At 50.3% G+C, this 16,563-nt stretch overlaps 1 protein-coding gene across 1 annotated transcript in view; it reads right to left on the minus strand.

Annotated features, from left to right (window-relative positions):
- Positions 1-16,563, minus strand: part of LOC144134595 (pecanex-like protein 4) — a 155,830-nt gene that overhangs the window by 88,410 nt on the left and 50,857 nt on the right. The window contains exon 3 of the mRNA XM_077667482.1: positions 8,728-9,002. Within this exon, the coding sequence (XP_077523608.1) occupies positions 8,728-9,002 (275 nt within the window). The remainder of the gene's footprint in view (positions 1-8,727; positions 9,003-16,563) is intronic.

The following is a 16,563-nucleotide window of genomic DNA, read 5'->3' on the forward strand; positions in this document are numbered from 1 at the left end:
GAATTGGCTCCGACGAGAGAGCCTGTGTGTACTCTCACTTGAGAGAGAGTGGTGGCGTTTTTGTTGTTTATTTAGTTTGTATTGTTGACAGACTCTGGGGTCGAGGCTAAGCCCAGCCCAAGGGGTGGTCCCCATCTCGCATGTTATTTTGGATTGGAGAATTGATGCTTTGGGCGGGCCACTGGAAATGACCGCCCTTAGTCCTTTGTTAATCAAGTGCTTAAAAGCGCATGTAAACGGATGCAGTGCAGTCTGAGCTGGGGCTATATGCTTGGCATGTGATGTGATGCTGCTTAGGCACTGGCCTGCCCGGTCGATGAGTGAAGTGGTGCAAAGTTTGTTCTTTTGTAGATTCAGTTCTGCTTTTTCCAGTTTGGCTCTCTGTATATGTATGTTGTAAAATTGTGCTCTGCTGTCATCATCTACAAGCTCGCCTCCTGTTCATCTTCCGGGCCGGGCGACACTGGAGGAAGGGTTTGTGAACCATCCTCGAAGAAACGGACGACTATTGAAATTCTACTGCAAGCACGCTCAGGACGACATCGTTCGCCAAGAGGGCCTTCAGCGCCGAAGCCCGTCGGCGTGCAGCTTCTGCCAGCAACCGCTCGAGCCCAACTCCGGAGCCACTCCATCGCCCCCCATGAAGTCGTCGGCAAGTAAGCTCGGACGCCCCAGCCTCTGATGTATAATCTTAATCCTGTGTAATTATTGAATATACCTGTTTGTTTAAGCTGAGCCATACGGTGTCTCTTTGCCTCTCCGTCCCGTGTGGACCTGCGCATTATGGGGGTCATCACAATAGCATTGGCGAGATCGTGTCTGCTTGCCTGACGCCCTTCTTTATTGAAATTTTAGTGCCGACTTCATGGAGTACTATGGTAGCTGTGCTGCGCCAATATATATATATATATATATATATATATATATATATATATATATATATATATATATATATATATATATATATATATATTTCAGTATTTTGACATAAGGCTCTTCTACCCCCTGGTTACGCAATGCCTGTATGACTGCTGAGGTTTCTACTGATTCAAATGCTTTCTCGTAATCAATGAAGGCTATATCTAGAGGTTGGTTATATTCTGCGCATTTCTCTATCACCTGATTAATAGTGTGAATATGATTTATTCTGGAATATCCTTTATGAAAGCCTGGCTGATCATTTGGTTGATTAAAATGTAAGGTTGCCCGGACTCTATTAGCGATTACCTTAGTAAATACTTTGTAGGCCACGGATAATAAGCTGATCGGTCTGTAATTTTTCAAGTCCTTGGTGTCTCCCTTCTTATGAATTAAGATAATGCTTGCATTCTTCCAAGTTTCTGGTACAGTCGAGGTCATAAGGCATTGCGTATAGAGGGTGGCTAGTTTTTCTAGCACGATGTCCCCTCCATCCTTCAACAGATCTGCTATTACCTGATCCTCCCCAGCTGCTTTTACCCTTTCCATTGCTTCCAAGGCTTTCTTTACTTCATCTTTCGTTACTGGCGGGATTACGCATTGCTGTGCACTACTCTCTTTCTCATTAACGCTCTGATTACATTTGATACTGTACAGGTCTGTGTAGAACTCTTCGGCTACGTTAACTATCTTATCCATATTGCAAATGACATTGCCCTGCTTTTCTCTTAACGCATGCATGTGGTTTTTACCTCTGCCTAGTTTCTTCTTGACCGCTTTTAGGCTACCTCCGTTCTTTAGAGCATGCTCGATTCTCTCCATATTAAACTTCCTTATGTCGGCTACCTTGCGCTTCTGTATTAACTTTGATAACTCTGTCAGTTCTATTCTGTCGGTAGGGTTAGACGCCCTCATGCTTTGGCGCTTGTTAATCAGATCTTTCGTCACCTGAGATAGCTTTCCAGTATCCTACTAATACTACTGCGCACTCCGTAATGATGGCTGTGAGATTATCGTTCATTGTATGAACATCAAGATCGTCTTCCTCAGTTAAAGCCGAATATCTGCTTTGCAGCGCTATCCAAAACTCCTGTACTTTCCTCTTACGGCTAACTCGTTAATGGACTTCCTCTTCACCAGCTTCTTCCGCTCCCTCTTCAAGTCTAAGCTAATTCGAGGCCTTACCATTCTGTGGTCGCTACAACGCACCTTTCCCGGAACGGCCACATCCTGAACGATGCCAGGTTAAGCGCACAGTATGAAGTCGATTTCATTTTTAGTCTCACCACTGGGGCTCTTCCATGTCCACTTCCTGTTTTCTCGTTTGCGGAATAAGGTATTCATGATCCGTAAATTATTTCTATCTGCAAATTCGACCAATAACTCTCCCCTGCCATTTCTAGAGCCTATCCCATAGTCACCTACCGCGTGGTCGTCAGCCTGCTTCTTGCCCACCTTCGCATTGAAGTCTCCCATCAGTACAGTGTACTGTGATTTTACTTTATTCATTGCCGATTCTACGTCCTCATAGAAACTTTCAACGGTCTCGTCATCATGGCAGGATGTGGGCGCGTAGGCCAGCACCACTTTCAGCTTGTACCTCCTATTCAGCCTATTTACTATAGCTGCTACCCTCTCGTTAATACTATGGACCTCCCCTACGTTGCAAGCTCTATACTGATTAATAAAGAATCCCACACCTAGTTCTCGTCTATCCCCTAATCCGCGATAGCACAGTATATGTCCGTCCTTTAATACTGTATACGCCTCACCTGCCCTCCTAGCTTCGCTAAGGCCTATCACATCCCATTTAATTCCCGCTAGTTCCTCGAACAGCACTGATGGGCTAGCCTCACTAGATAAAGTTGTAGCGTTAAACGTTGCCAGGTTCAGATTCCAATGGCGGCCTGTCCAGAGCTGGAAATTCTTAGCACCCTCCACTGCGTCACAGGTCTGGCCACCGCCGTGGTCAGTTGCTGCGCAGCCGCTGGGTGTTGAGGGCCGAGGGTTAATTGGTTTGTTCATAGAAGGTTGTGGCCAAGTACAACACCAGGGTTGCCAAGTCCTGTTCTGGTGAGGGAGTGCGTTGTCGTCTCTGGTCACCGAGATCAGGCCCCACCCCAGGCCTGGTTATGGAATTCCATCGACACGCGGGGTTTTTTTTTTTAAACCCGGTGGAGAATTGCGCGGCACCAGGATTTGAATCCCGGTCCTCTTGCACGCAAGGCCGACGCTCTACCTCTACGCCATCGCTGCTGTCACAAAGGACTCAGTAACATTGGCCAATTGGTCGGCCGATTTGGGGCAAATCACTGGATTTGGGGCAGGGCGTCGCAGCGCGTCAGCGTAGGTCGTACGACAGTAGTCTGTCTGGTTGGGCGGTGGAAATGCCGGTGGATTTGGGGCAGGGCGTCCCAGAGCTTCAGCGTATGTCGGGCAGCAGTAGTCTGTCTGGGTAGGCTGTGGTTCGGCGTGTAGTAACGAAGGCCTGATAGCTTGCTGCACCTCTTCGCGGATAACGCTCATAAGGGAGCAGGCCGATGGCTGCGACGTACCACAAATCTTCACTAGCTCCTCAAGGACAACAGCGCGGATCATGTCGCGGAGAAAGTCGGTATTTCTGTTGAAAACCGGGAGGGACTCCGCAACAGAAGCAGCAAGTACTGGCCGGTCGTACGCGGAGGAACGCTGCCGGAGGACCTGCTCCATCGTGACTGCCTCCACTAGAAACTCAGCAACAGTGCTGGGGGGGCTGCGCACGAGGTCGGCGAAAAGCTGTTCTTTAACAACGCGCATTAGGTGGCGCAGGTTTTTGGTTTCCGACATGGCTGGGTCAGCCCGTCGTAAGAGCCGCGTCATGTCTTCGACGTACATGGTAACCGTTTCGTTGGGAATTTGCATACGGGACTGCAAGGCTCGTTCAGCTCGCTCCCGACGACCAGCGCTTACATACGCTGCGAGCAGTTGACGTCGAAACTCAGGCCATGATGAAAAAGTGCCCTCACGGTTTTCGTACCACGTACGAGCATGGTCCTCCAAGCTGAAGAAAATGTTCGTCAGGTTGGTGGCGTCATCCCATTGGTTAAATGCGGCGACACGTTCAAACTGAAGGAGCCAATCTTCCACATCCTCCGATTGAGTCCCGTGAAAGGACTTTGGTAGCCGTGGGTTCTGGAGGGTGTAGTACGCGGCGCCTTGCATGACCGGTTGAGGGGTAGGCGCCGAGGGAGAGTCGAATGGCCTGAGCACAGGAGGCAGTCGGCCAGGAGGCGAGGTTGTCTCCAATAGCCCATGCTCAAGGGGCAGTCTAAGATTTCGGCTGCTGACCCGGTGCACTGGCGTGTCGACAGGAAGAGGTCTGGGGACCTCGGTATTTGGAGGGGTGTGCGACATATTCCAGAACGATTTACCCAGCGCATTCCACCGCAAAATGTCACAAATTGGTTGCAGAATCAAAGAAGGCGAGGCACACGCCGCAAAAGAATCAAGTAGTGTCCCAGCTGCCAAGAGCACGCGCGTCTCACTTCTTTGTCCTCAAGGCGCCGCCCAGGGTCACCTGGCGGCAATATATATAGCGCAACGCTAGCACAGACGGCAAATCGACCACCGTGCCGGCCCGACGACAAAGCGCGCGCGGTCACGCGATGGGGTTCACATTTTTCTGACCTGGAATTTGATAACATGACCGGCCGCCACCTTGAAATCTTGGATGGACAAGAAACGTTCGCATGCGAGAAGTAAGAGCTAACGCTCCTAAAAGAGCCATGACAGAACATGACCTCTTCAAGCTAATAGACGCCTTCATCCTAAGCACGGTTACATACACCCTCCCCTACCTAAGACTGGGAAGGGACGAGGTAGAATGAGTCGACGCCATCCTAAAACAACCATGGGCCTGGTTCGCTCAACTCCCAATGAGGAGCTGCTCAAACTCAGGGTCCACAATACCTACGAGGAGCTCAAGGAAGCACAACAAACTTCCCATATAAGGCGACTGTCTAGCACTCCCACAGGCCGGAGAACATTCGACAGGTTGGGGATTGAAGGTGAACCCTTACAAGAACTCCCCAATTTATTCCAAACAACATCCCAAAGAAGATGACCACCAAACCTCTCCCCAAAAATATGAACCCTCACTTACACCAAGGCCGAAGAGAAGAAAGAGCGAAGAGCCTGCACAAGACCATGAGCTGGCTGCAGGATGTCCTCTACGTCGACGCTGCAGAAGACGGGGAGAACCAGAACAAGTACTCTGTGTGCGGAGTAACACACCCCGGCAATCAACCAGCAAGATTGGCTGTGGCGGAGACGGTTTCCACCTCTAGACCACTAGTCGCGGAGGAGGCCGCCATCGCCTCGGCCATCAACTTTGACGCTACTACCATATAGCAAGCGTATCAAAGTTGGCGATCAGCAACTTCACTAGAGGCAGGGTCTCCGGTGCCAACGCGCAAACACTCAAAGAAATAAGATAATTTCACCTCTTGACAGTTATTGGATTCATATGTTGTGGTGTGCCTCCGAATAAAGTAGTTGTAAGTGGAGCTTTGTCCCGCATCTTTCCTGGTGTCTGTGTGTGTTCGCGTCTAGTACCTAAAATGAATCGTGACCAACTCGCCCAAGAAGACATTCTTTCATATCGGCCCCAGCTGACGCGGGGAATCCGGGAAATGAGGCTGCCCACCAACACACTCGATAATTGCCTGCCGAGTGGTGGTGCAGAGTCAGGAACCGGAACCTTTCGGTGAACCACCCATAACATAGGACGAACTCCCTGAACATTACAAAGCAATAAAAAGAACACTTCCACCACCCGATAAAACGCTGACCAGACAACAACAGGTCATACGGAAACAACTACAGACGGGGTCTCTCCCCAACCCAAACTACATATCTAAATTCACAAATAAGGATATCAATCCTTGAGCTTTTGTGGTGAGAAGGATAACTTCGACAATATGATCTACACGTGCCAAGTCCATAAGCCTCCCCCAGAACTCTTGCCTGATCCCTCCAAGAAGCATGGAATAAGCTAAGGTCCAGCGATGACCCCGACATTCAATCGAAGGCCGGTCGAATGGGCGGGCGTCGCCAAAGGTCTCCACGGCCTGCGGCACGCTAGCTAACTTGCCTTCATTCCCTACGCTTAAGCGTAATAAAGGCTTGTCAGCCTCAGCCGAGTCCATTAGTACTAAAATTGTAAGGAACCGTTTGTTGCAAAGGTTCCAGGCGGTGTCATACGATTTCTCGTTGGATATAGCTTGCATGTGCTAGTGAAGTTGGAGGCTAGCTTGCGACAGGGATGTAGGCCGTCGTCTAGGTGATTGGACTGAAGCCCGTCCTATATCCATCGGAAAATAAAGTTATATATTATTAGAAAAAAAATTATTTACATATTTACACATGCCAAGGTTACTGGATACATTGTAGACATGACGCAAAGCATGGAAGGCGAGCAAATTAAAGAAGTACCATAAGCATCTTTGGGTAACTAACAGGAATTCCTCGTCGGCGATGTAAAACGCCATAGCATACCTTTTGACAAAAGAGTGAAACAGCAATAATCTGACAGAAAAAGAAGAGACCTTAGCGCCAGGTTGGCCTTAAAACCAGAACAAGACGATCGTTGCTAACAGAAATTAATGGGCATGACCACTGCCGGGGAAACTGCTACTCTCCCAAGAAAAAGAGTTCCTTCGACAAAAAACTGATCAACTCTCTTAGAAGACGGCTAAGCGTTGGCCACAGAGCGCGGCGGCGAAAGCCACCAGCGACCGCGGCACATCAACTGCGCCATAAACGAAAAAGCCCCGCAACAACTAACAGGCGAGCAAAACGGCCGCTAGGCAAGCGGCCACGGGAGAGAAAGCTCGAAATGCCCTGCCCACGCAATTCGACATGAACCGTGCGCCAAAAGATACGCGCTACCACATATACTGCAGCGTGGAGATTAGATTCCGGAAGTGGGCGATTGGGACAGGTACTGGAGCGTAACACACCCCACCGCTCTAGCCGATCACAAGTAAGCCGCATTGTCCAATTAAGTTTCCAAACTCGCCTGGATGGCCTGAGAAAGGTGTCGACGCTAACGCGCGTGCCAACTGAACGCGGCGCATCGGTGAGCGGCGAGCCGCCGGCACAACAGGCAACAATAGCGAGCCCATAATGTCCACCACACGGTCTGCAACGATGCTGACATCAGGTGGTACTGCTCATACATGCCTGAAAAAGGCCACTGACGTAGCACAGAAAGCGGTGCGCTGCTCTAACTGAGGTCCATGATTAACAGGGGACGCAGGATCCGAAAAGCGCAAAGAAGGGCCTAAAATGTACCGTGTCAAGGTTCGCGCCAGAGGCGTGTCCCCCAGCAGGATACGCAAAATGCCCTTCAAAGCTAACAGCGGAGGCGTGATGGACAAATTTGTAAAGGCAAACTCCGCCTCTCCCCCGTGGTTGTCCAAGAAAAGCATGAGCCACAAGCAGGATTCAGCCGTACCAAAAAAACAGAAAAAATTGTAGTCTGCACCCGCCTTATGACACGGAGGGGTCGTTTAACAATGTGGGAGACGTACTAGAAGGCACCTAGAATGACGGACTGAACTAGGTAGCGCCTCTCAAGTAGAGCCAGGTCAAATGTCTGTGCCCTCCGCACACGCGCTGTAATGCCCTCTGCGACCGAAGACCATACATCATCCCATGTTCCAGCACAGTCGCAGGTCATCTGTTGGAGCACGGCTGCGGCGTTGCTAGGCAGCGGCGGCTCAAGGTCATTCGTGGGCCTCGGCATACGGCTGAAGTGTGACCACGCGACGAGCTGAGCTGGCTGCCTGGCTGGCGTAGTGTTCCTTTCGCAACAAAATCAATTTCAATCAAAACTGTGACTCAACCGTTCGTCGTACGACATTGGAAGTTATGTCATACGATTTCTCCTTGCATATAGCATACGACTCTTAGGTTGGGAGCTAGCTCGAGACAAGTCTCCGAACTGAGTGCCCGGAGCCTTTCACCTGGACCTTTGTGGATTCAGCGTTTGTGTAATCAGCGTTCGGAGGCGCGTCTTCGCTTCATTTCTCAGTGCGCAACATGTGTAGACGTCGAACGCTCAGGATGACACAATAATGCTTTCGCCTTCATGGCACGTAAGCAGTCTCAAGTGCCGCCTGAGTTGTTCACTTTTGGTATTGCCCGTTTCACCTGAGTGCATTCTCCCTTTTATTTTGTACTGCGGCCATTGTCAGGAAGCGAAGAGATACAGCGCGTAAGAGACAAGACACGGTGAGAAACAAGTGCGTGTCCACTGTGTCCACCGTCTTTCCCGCGTGAGATCTCTTCACTTGGGCTTGAGCAGGGTGTGTAATGCGAAGGCAAGATAACCGCCGGTCCTTAAGAGTAACGGAGTGGATTCCAAGAGAAGGCAAGCGTAGCAAGGGGCGGCAGAAAGTTAGGTGGGCGGATGAGATTAGGAAGTTTGCGGGCATACGGTGGGCGCAGCTGGCAAATGACAGTGTTATTTGAAGAGACATGGGAGAGGCTTTTTCCCAGTGGGCTTAGCCAGGCTGATGATGATGATGATTATCTCTTCGCTAAGTCACTCCAACTAGTCCAACTTACCAATTTAATGATTTTGTCATGAAATGATTACATTCAGCAGCACAGCCGGACAACTGCGCTTTGTGTCTCAAATATACTAACAAAGTAGTCTTTTGTATACGCACACACGTTGTGGCGGCATATAACTGTGGTGGCACCAAATTTAGGCGGCTGCATCTATCCACCCTCAACTGGTTGTCTGAAATTCGGAGGGCCCACCTGTACTGCAGAAGCAGCCTGCGGCCCGACGCGGGATCCTCGCACTCGCTTCGTGCCTGTGGCGGCATGCGCCTGGCGTAGCGGCGAAGAACGGAGCTCCACCAATCCTCCTCGGTCTCTCCCAGCAGTGGGGAGAGCACGCTGTCAGAGGGTGCCACCTTCTCCCGGATGAAGTCGAGCCACTCCGGCGGAGGACTAAGCATCAGTGCGGCAGAGGGCTGCACAGCGGGAAGCTCCGACGGGAAGTGGAGGCCCCTCCTCGTGGCCCACGGCAACTGCACAGACAGCGATAGGTCTCGGTTGTTCCTTTGTCAGAATGCAGGGCCGAAAAAATTAGCTGTGGTTTAACTACTGAGAGGGAAAGCACTGGTGTATCGGGCAGCTAGACGAAGCCAAACGTCTGCAACGTTGAGTGCGTTCCGGACGACTACCAACACCGGAGCTCGATCGTCGAAGCGCCTGCGTCTTTATTTCCGTCCATGTCGCCAGTTCATGAACGCCTTTGCACATAACAAGAAGATACGTTTCTAACACATCTGTATATGCGGTGGGTGGGTGGGTGGGTGGGTGGGTGGGTGGGTGGGTGGGTGGGTGGGTGGGTGGGTGGGTGGGTGGGTGGGTGGGTGGGTGGGTGGGTGGGTGGGTGGGTGGGTGGGTGAGTGGGTGGGTGGGTGGCAGGCAGGCAGGCAGGCAGGCAGGCAGGCATTTTCTTTAAAAAGTCTTCCTGCTTTTGAGCAACCAATCTTCCAATCGCTTTTTTCTCATATCCACCGCAGATTTATTTACATGACTATTGTTATCTCTAAACCCTAGGGCCTCACTCAGGAGCAGTGACTGTGCCTGCATCGACGTCGGGATAGATAAAGTTGAGTTTCCCCCTTCCGGTGGCGATGAGAGGAAACTACTTGATGATGAAATCGTGGTTTCTTGATGACCCGGTGGTTCCACTCGCAAACATTCACATTACTCAAGGAAAGGAGAAGGTTAACTATTTATTTACAACATAGGTAAAAAAACGAGAAGAAACAAAGCAAGGAGAAAACTATTTACATGACTAAATCGTGGATCAGACGAATTCAGCCCCCGCTCAACCCAGAGCGCTTGGTTTTAAACCCTCTGTCTCCGCCCTTAGCGGGGACAGCAACCAATAAGATAACAAACGACCCATCTCGCCAATCAGTGGTTAGGGAAAGGAAAACAAGGTCCGCCCACTGATCAGAGATTGGGGAAAAAGTACTGATTAAACATTTGGGAAAGGAGAGGTTGCAATCAAATAGACAAACAACACAAATGCGACTTCCGTTCCCCACGCCACCCACGGCACCACAGACGCTAGAAACATGTGCCTACGAGGCGATGACTCAGGTTGTTGACAGCAACAAAGAGAACACAGTCGTTAAGGGAAGTAGACAGTCGTTACAGGAATAGTGGGTTTCCGGTCACTCGGCTAATACTCAGCCGTATCTCGTGCGCCCCCGAAACCTCGTCCACCCCTTAACAACCACATGTCGTCAGCTGTACTTTGTTCGCGTTTTCCCGGCGGGTCATCCCCGTGACGGCGCGGCGTAAACGAGGACGTCCGCTGCACAAAGGGGAGGCAGGGACGGGACGGGCCCCTTTGTTGGGGACTTCCGACCTCGCTGGAGCGGCCTTCCTTGCGAACACAAGACCAACGAGTTCGCGGAATGGTCAGCGAACTCCACACCTCCCAACCAAGAATGTCACGCGGACACTTGCTGTCAGTGTGACATTAAGTCCGGCCACAAGGTTCCAAGCAGCACTGCGCACACACATACACAGCCTCAATTCGTTCCGTGCACACAAGGTTCGGACACCAATTTGCATGTTCCAGAACTTGCCATGTCCGTTCTCTGAAGGCTAACTGCCAAACTAGCCTTCACTTCCCCCCGTGACTACCGCAGTAAGCTAACTAGTTACCCTAAAAAAATTACACCTACTATTTAATCACTCGTTTGCGGCTATAGCAGAGGAAACTGACGCAAACACACATCAAAGAATTATCCTAATGTCATTGTTCCTGGCATTCTAGACGAGAGAGCACATCAGCGCACTTGTTTAGTGACCATTTAATATGCATGACCTCTAGGTCATACTTTTGTAATGCAAGCGACCAACGCATCAACCGCGCACTAGTGGGCGCTGAACGGGTCAGGTACGTGAGCGGGTTGTGGTCTGTTGCGACCTTCACTTTAACTCCAAATAACCAGGTATCCAATTTCCCCAGTGCCCACACGACTGCAAAAGCTTCTCTTTCGATTGCCGACCATTTGGTCTGAGCAGGGGTCAATTTCTTGCTCAGAAATGCAATCGGCTTCTGTTCCCCCTCAACAGACTGCGACAGACATGCTCCTATCGCCACCTCCGAGGCATCCGTTGTGAGAAGGAACTCCTGGTTTTGATCAGGTGCGACCAGCTCTGGAAACAACGCCAGTACCCTTTTCACCTCACCAAACGCTTCCTCGGCCTTCTCATTCCAGGGAATGACATTCGGGACCCGCCTGTTGGTGAGGTCCGTCAATGGGCGAACTACCTTTGAATACTCCGGTACATATTCTCGGTAGTAGTTAAAGAGGCCCAATACGCTACGCAGCTCCTTCTTTGTTTTGGGTGCTTTCAGTTTTGTGATCGCGCTTACTCTCTCTGGGTCGGGAGCATGCTTGCCTGATCCTACTACATGGCCTAGGTATTTTACCGTTCTCTGCGCAAACTTGCATTTCGCAGCGTTTGCCGTTAAGCCTACTTCTCTCAGAGTCTCAAGTACTGCCTGTAGGTGTTTGATGTGCTCCTCCCAGGTTGCCGAAAAGATGGCGATGTCGTCAATGTATGCCATTGCATAGGAGGAATGTTCTTGTAGGATTTCGTTCATAATCCTCTGAAAAGTTGCTGCCGAGTTTCGCAACCCGTACGGCATTACCTTCCATGCATAGAGTCCTTGAGGTGTTGCAAACGCGGTAAGACGCTGCGACTGTTTGTCTAAGGCGATCTGCCAGTATCCGCGAGTCATGTCCAATACCGATATGTAGCTGGCACTTGCCACTTCGTAGAGCATCTCAGTCATATTAGCCATAGGGAAGCTGTCTGATTCGGTAACTGCATTTAATTTTCGGAAATCAATACACATCCTTACTGACCCATCCTTTTTGGCTACGCATACAACTGGATGTGCGTACGAGCTGTCAACTGGATAGACGAAGTCCCATTCTAGTAGTTGTGCTACCTGACGCTCTATCTCCTTTCTGAATGCGAAAGGTACCTTATACAGGTGTGACCTTTCTTGCTTGGTGTTGGGAAGCAGCGTTATTTTGTGGCAGCCCACTTTGCATCGACCTGGCCGCTCGGAAAAAACTTCAGATGCCCCCGTTATGACTTCACCAAGCTCAAGTCTTTGTTGCTGCGTCAATGCTTTATCTGAAATCTCGAACTTTAGGGATTGGTTCCGCATTCCGCGATGTGGAGTCTCATACACCTCACCAAACTCGCTGTCCGAGTCGAAGACAACTCCCACATTCTGGGTTCGTGCTACGTAGGGTCGCAGCCTATTTGCATGCACCCATCTGTTTCCCTCGTCAGTGTCAAGAATATAGCTGTTATCTCTCTTCCTTTCCTTTATAACAGCTGGTCCGCGCCACTTCGGCTGTAGTTTACCCACCTGGCCGCTTTCTAGTATGATGACTTTATCCCCTTCTCTGAACTCTTTTGGTCTGGCCCTAAGGTTGTATTTGGCTGCATACGACCTCTGTATGGCCTCTGCCCTTTCGTCAACCCTTTTCGCTGCGTCATTCATCCGTTCCCTCAGCTCGAGCAGATATTGAGCGGCTGGTTTATTCAGTCCCGTCGGCGGAGTTTACTCACCAGTCCACGTTTTGTGGAGGATATTGAGTGGTCCATGTGGCGCCCGCCCGAACATTAGTTCAAATAGTGATTTGCCCGTTACGTCATGCGGTACCTCCCTGTATGCCCAAAGCATGCATGGAATGTGCCGGTCCCATTCTCTCTGATGATCATGTACGACATGTCGAAGCATAGCCTTAAATGTTTCGTTCCACCTTTCCAAAATCCCGTTACTCTGAGGGTGTTCCGGAGTGGAAAACCGCATCGGCACCCCCAGCCTCTGCATGAATTCTTGAGTTAATTTGGACACAAAGTTGGTTCCTTGGTCACAGCAAATAAGTTCAGGAGTCCCATACCTAGTGAAAACCTCTATTAGTGCCTGGCATGTAGCCTTGGCTGTCAAATTTTTGAGTGGTGTCACTTCTGCCCATCTCGTACACAAATCAACGACGCTCAGCGCATAGCGGTGTCCCCGTGCTGACCCGGGCTCAAGTGGTCCTATACAATCGAGGAACACTACCTGAAAAGGTGTCTCTGGTCTAGTTAGCGGTGTTATCGGCACTCGATCTCGAACAGTCGTACGTGAAAACACTTGGCACGTATGACAGCTGCGGCAGTGCTCCTTCACGTCAATTACCATCATTGGCCAAAAGAACGCACTTCTAAGCCTTTGCTTGGTTTTCTTTTCTGAAAAATGCCCTCCACTCGGTCTGTCGCGCGCCAGTTCGAGCACTTCACGTCTTCGCGGTTCTGGCAGCACTAGCGGTTTGTATAACCTTCCATCAATCTTTTCTTCATGGAAAAGCATCTCCTCCTGCACTACCATCCCATGACTACCTTCTCGTGCCTGTCTCCACGCTTCTCTCAACGATAGCTCGTCTCGCTGCTCCAGTTTGAAGTCTCGAACCCTCGACGTAGTTTCTGCCACTACTTCTTCCTGACCTACTGCAAAAGCTGGCACAACTATTGGCTCCGCATTCTCGTTTTCCTCGAACTCGAGTGTAATCTCTGTTTTGTCCTCTTCCAATCCATGTGCCGTGTTTACCTCTCGTTCAAGAACAGCTCTCTCTTCAGCCACTGCCACCTGCTGCTTTTCCATCCCTTCTAGCATTGCATGCGTTTCGGGTGTGAGCAACGCACCTACACCTTCGGCTAGTTCTGCGGTGACTGCACATAGTATTGGCAACTGCTGATTGACTGTTTCTTCTTTCGGTACTAAAGACATAGGCACATATATTAAGTCTGCCTCCACGATCTGTCCAAAAGCACCCCTCAGTTTTATTTTACCGGAACAGTCATTTCGACACGATAGAGGCACCGTCTCTGCCCTTAACACTGTAATCTCCGCCCCTGAATCTACACAAGCTTCTGCCTGGTTATCTCCGATTTGTAACCATACCCTGGTAAGAGAGTGAGATTTACTCAATTGCTCAAGTTTAGCCGTCCTTTCCAATTCGGATTCTAGCTTATCAGGAACCAACATTTGAGCTCGTGCTACTAGCTTGCTCGCGTCCTTCTTAGACTCTGTTGCGTCCTGTCTTTGCTGTGCACTTGGGCAGTGAATAGAGATGTGCCCATATTTCTTGCAGCGAAAGCACTTCGCCCCTGCGTGTCGATTTTTACCTCCGGAGTTAGGGTTTAGGATTGGCGTCTGTGTTTCCCGTTTCTCCCCACCTTGATGTGGTGGTTTAACACCTTCGAACCGCTCCCTCGGTTTGCCCACCCGTCAACTTTCCTCGAACGTCTCCGCTAATCCGGCAATCTCATCGGCCGTAAGCCAGTTCCGGTTCTCATTTTGCATGACATATGTCCTCACCTCGTCTGGCAGCACTTGTTTGAAGCGATCTGCTATCATTAAGTCTTTCAAATCCTCCAGACTTTCAACCTCTCGGCTATTCACATAGTACATGAACATTGTCTCGAGCTTGGTCGCTACCTGATGCCACGAGTCACCTTGCTCCTTACGTACCGCCATGAACAATCGTTTGTACTCATTCGGAGTCATTTTGAGCTCTTTTAGAACCCTTTCCTTAAGCTCCTCGTATGGCATTACCGTTCCGTTGGACTCGCTAGCCACAAATGCCCTCATTTTCTCAGTCAGAAATGGCAATAGGATAGCCCCGCAACTTTCTTTAGGAATCTTAAGGGTCTCTATCATTGTGTCTACACTTCTGAACCATGCGGGCACTAATGGGTCCTTTTCTGGCATAGGAGCCAGCACCGCTCTCAGTTCTTTTGCGTACTCGCCCAACTTTGGACCTGACCGCTGTCCATGCTGCGCATCCAGTTGCGGTGGAAGTTGCCTTTGCGTCCATTTTATTTTTTCCAGTTCAATTTGGAGCTTCAATTTTTCAATTTCGAACATTTGAACCTTCTGCTCTTTTTTCATTAGCAAAGCTTGCGTCATATTTCCCAGTGCCCGTTCTGTCGTTAGCACCGACTCTGATGACACGAGTTGCTCAACAGGCTCTAGACCATTCCCCCCTGCAGCATCTATCTCTGCATCAGTCATTATAGCGCTACCCTATAGCGAACGACTACTACACAGACATGGCAGTTTCGGAGAAAGCAAACAGGTGTCCTATCTCTTTCGATGCTCCGACGACCGCAGCGCTGTCAATCTCAGCGTGATGACAGCGGGCTCCCGGGAAGGTATAGACGCCCGCGAGTTGATCCTGGTCCCTCCGCAGCTCACTGCCTCGGACCTCGCTTGACTTGGTCGCTTGGTTCTCAACCTTTCCATGTGGACGCTGGGTTCTTTTCAGCTGCTCGCTGACTCGACCCCCGATGGCTTGTCGTTGCCCGGCTCCTTCAGCTGCTCGCTGACTTGAGCCTCCGACGTCCTCTCGAACTCGACCCGTGACCTGAAGCTCTCGACGTCGTCTTTCGACGCAGCTTCAGTTTTCTCCTTTAGGACAACAGCTTGTCCACCGACTTGTTCTTCTCACCTTCCGTCCAATGCCTTGAGTAGAAAGAAGTTGCGATCCTGTCGGCTGCGCCAGTTGAGTTTCCCCCTTCCGGTGGCGATGAGAGGAAACTACTTGATGAAATCGTGGTTTCTTGATGACCCGGTGGTTTTACTCGCAAACATTCACATTACTCAAGGAAAGGAGAAGGTTAACTATTTATTTACAACATAGGTAAAAAAACGAGAAGAAACAAAGCAAGGAAAAAACTATTTACATGACTAAATCGTGGATCAGACGAATTCAGCCCCCGCTCAACCCAGAGCGCTTGGTTTTAAACCCTGTCTCCGCCCTTAGCGGGGACAGCAACCAATAAGATAACAAATGACCCATCTCGCCAATCAGTGGTTAGGGAAAGGAAAACAAGGTCCGCCCACTGATCAGAGATTGAGGAAAAAGTACTGATTAAACATTTGGGAAAGGAGAGGTTGCAATCAAATAGACAAACAACACAAATGCGACTTCCGTTCCCCACGCCACCCACGGCACCACAGACGCTAGAAACATGTGCCGACGAGGCGATGACTCAGGTTGTTGACAGCAACAAAGAGAACACAGTCGTTAAGGGAAGTAGACAGTCGTTACAGGAATAGTGGGTTTCCGGTCACTCGGCTAATACTCAGCCGTATCTCGTGCGCCCCCGAAACCTCGTCCACCCCCTTAACAACCACATGTCGTCAGCTGTACTTGGTTCGCGTTTTCCCGGCGGGTCATCCCCGTGACGGCGCGGCGTAAACGAGGACGTCCGCTGCACAAAGGGGAGGCAGGGACGGGACGGGCCCCTTTGTTGGGGACTTCCGACCTCGCTGGAGCGGCCTTCCTTGCGAACACAAGACCAACGAGTTCGCGGAATGGTCAGCGAACTCCACAGATACCATCACATTTAAGTATAAGTGTTCTATTGTTTCTACAGATTTACCACACACAACACATGTGTCATCTTCGTTAAATTTCTTTTTGTAGCAGCAAGTTCTAAGACATCCTGACCCAGCTTCAAAGATTAGGGCGCCGCCTCTTG

The sequence above is a fragment of the Amblyomma americanum genome, chromosome 5 (genome assembly GCF_052857255.1).
Source record: "Amblyomma americanum isolate KBUSLIRL-KWMA chromosome 5, ASM5285725v1, whole genome shotgun sequence".
NCBI lineage: Eukaryota > Metazoa > Arthropoda > Arachnida > Ixodida > Ixodidae > Amblyomma > Amblyomma americanum.